The sequence below is a fragment of the Ostrinia furnacalis genome, unplaced genomic scaffold, assembly GCF_004193835.3.
Source record: "Ostrinia furnacalis isolate ACB-3 unplaced genomic scaffold, ASM419383v2 OfSCF6318, whole genome shotgun sequence".
In the NCBI taxonomy this organism is placed as follows: domain Eukaryota; kingdom Metazoa; phylum Arthropoda; class Insecta; order Lepidoptera; family Crambidae; genus Ostrinia; species Ostrinia furnacalis.
Window position 1 is genome coordinate 1 of NW_021136557.1, and position 2,403 is coordinate 2,403.

The window sequence follows — 2,403 nt, forward strand, 5'->3', positions numbered from 1 at the left end:
AAATTTTCATTAGTTTGAAAAAGTGAAAAATACGAGTAACTCTTGCTTTTTGACCCAGGCAACATCCCCATTGCCTGTATTTGTGTGATGTCCATTGTAATAAATGTATCTTTCTTTCTTTCTTCTTTCTTTCTTATTGTGTGGTTCGGCGTGCACTGTGCAGGCAAAGAGATAATGAGCTACGAGATGAAGCTGGGCTGGGGCAAGGCGGTGGTGATACCGCCCGTGCCCATCTACATCCCGCCCGCGCTGCAGCAGCCCTGCAAGCCGCCGCCGCCCTCCGGCCTGCCCTTCAACGCGCAGCCGCCCAAGCACCTCATCAACAAGGTACCCCACAATAGGCTGTAGTCTGGTCCGTGAGCGCGTAGAATTTTGTCCAATGACCCCAAGCTACCCATTCTTATCGCTCGCGCGTAATTATATTGCTGTCGCGACTGTGCGACTGGCACCCGCAGTGAGTGTGCGACTGTGACCCTTGAACTAGTGTCCGACCGAATATAGATTTTCAGCCGAAAACGGAAACGAAAACGAAGCTTCGGCTGCAGTCTCATTTTCGGCCGAAAACGAAAACGAAAATGACCTTCAACTCTCAAATTTCAATCTGAAATTATGTAAAAACTTTGAAAACCGTTAATGTTTTGACCAAAAACATAATGCGGGTGCCAGTCGCACAGTCGCGACAACAATATAATTACGCGCGAGCGATAAGGATGGGTAGATAGGGGTCATTGGACAAAATTCTACGTGCTCACGGACTGGGCTTTAGATGACAAAATTTCAATTTTATTTGTCCGTCAGACAGATTAGAAAATATTACCTTCATATATTTTATTTTCTTTCATAATTAAATAATAACAGTGCTACATCTAGTTGAAATGGCGCGTTACGTCACGCTTGAGTAGTTTTTTTTTACTCAATAGTGACGTTACGCGACATTCAAATCAATATAATACTAGGTATCTGTCTGCTATAGCTTACGGATGTATATTTGTTTGACTTTCGTCCAAAATGAGTCGAAATCAGTGATGAAATAAAATTATTGTACCTATATAATATTTTAAGTAATTAAATATTTAAATCTATTTTTTAAGATACCGCGAGTCCGTCCTGGTGACTACTATCCCAGTGACCCTGATGACCGGAAAGATTATGAACAGGTATGCTACGCCTTAATGGTGAATATATTGAATATATTGAACTGACTATAATTTTTTGTTGCAATATAGGCTATTATAAAGAGACAAGACGTCACTCACAGTGTTAAACTTGATGTGATACTTTTGTCTGTTTATTTTTTCAAATAGAGTTTTAATAATCTTCTTGCTTTGCAGATCTTATCTCAATCAATAGTCAAAGTTGTGGTGCCAACAGAAAGGTAAGAGTTATGAAATAATTTTAAATTCTTACTAGCTAAACTAGCTTTCCGCTCGCAGCTTCGCCCGCGTGGAATTTTTCGGTTTTTTTATATAACCTATGAGTATGACACTCAGCAATAATGTGGCTTTCTATTGGTGAAAGAATTTTTAAAATCGGTTCAGTAGATCCCGAGATTACCCCTTACAATTTAACAAATACACAAACTTTACCTCTTTATAATCTATACAGGGTGTCCCGTAATGTAACGTCAAGCCGGAACTGGGTATTGAGGCAAGTTGTGCTGGTTATCAGAAAAATATAAAAAAAAATCTATGTGGCATATTTTAAAAATAATAGGCATTTAAAAAAAATCTAAAAATTCTACTCCAGGTGACGGTCTTTTTGCTCGTGTTGCCACAAATCTTCACTTTTTCCAAATATTTTTTTTGTTATGTAACCCTAAATAATGCTTCTCTAAATTGTTATCAAAATTACAAAACCAGCTGCTCCAGCTTGGTTGAAAAAAATACATTATTCCCAAAAAAACTTTCAAAATAAAAATTTTGCCTAGCTTAAACTGACTGTACTGAAAAAAAAATGTACTACGCGAGTGTGGCAAGTGACGTCATAATTTGGCGCATTTAGTAAGGATTCCAAAATGGTATAACACTTGGTAAATTTTTGCTGTAATTGTCGACAATTTTTGGGTTTTTGGAAATAGTCCCGTTTTTAACTTTATCTACCTTGGTTAAAAATTATTATTCTAATGTGCCCAAAATTCAAGTTTCTGTGACTGACTACCGTACAGTCAGTCACATAAACTTTTGTCACCATGACCACAGAATAAGTAATAGTACAGGTACAACGGGACTATTCCCACCTCTCGTTCCCACCACTGCAATTCCTGTGTAGCCAGGATCTACAGCTTGACCGCCACAAAAACCCAACCAATGAAGGTCAAGTTTGTCCCGGGGGAAAGTTAAACTGTCATTGGACCCGCAACGAAATTAATCAGAAGAACATAGGAGGAGTTCGAAATTAAGGTTA

At 38.5% G+C, this 2,403-nt stretch overlaps 1 protein-coding gene across 1 annotated transcript; it reads left to right on the top strand.

The window, feature by feature from the left end:
- Window positions 1-142: 142 nt before the first annotated feature.
- On the top strand, window positions 143-1,407 carry LOC114362278 (U2 snRNP-associated SURP motif-containing protein-like). Its single transcript, XM_028317593.1, has 3 exons — window positions 143-327; window positions 1,092-1,157; window positions 1,332-1,407. The coding sequence occupies exons 1-3, from the start codon at window positions 175-177 to the stop codon at window positions 1,377-1,379; spliced, it is 267 nt and encodes an 88-aa protein (XP_028173394.1). The 5' UTR covers window positions 143-174; the 3' UTR covers window positions 1,380-1,407.
- The last annotated feature ends 996 nt before the right edge of the window (window positions 1,408-2,403 follow it).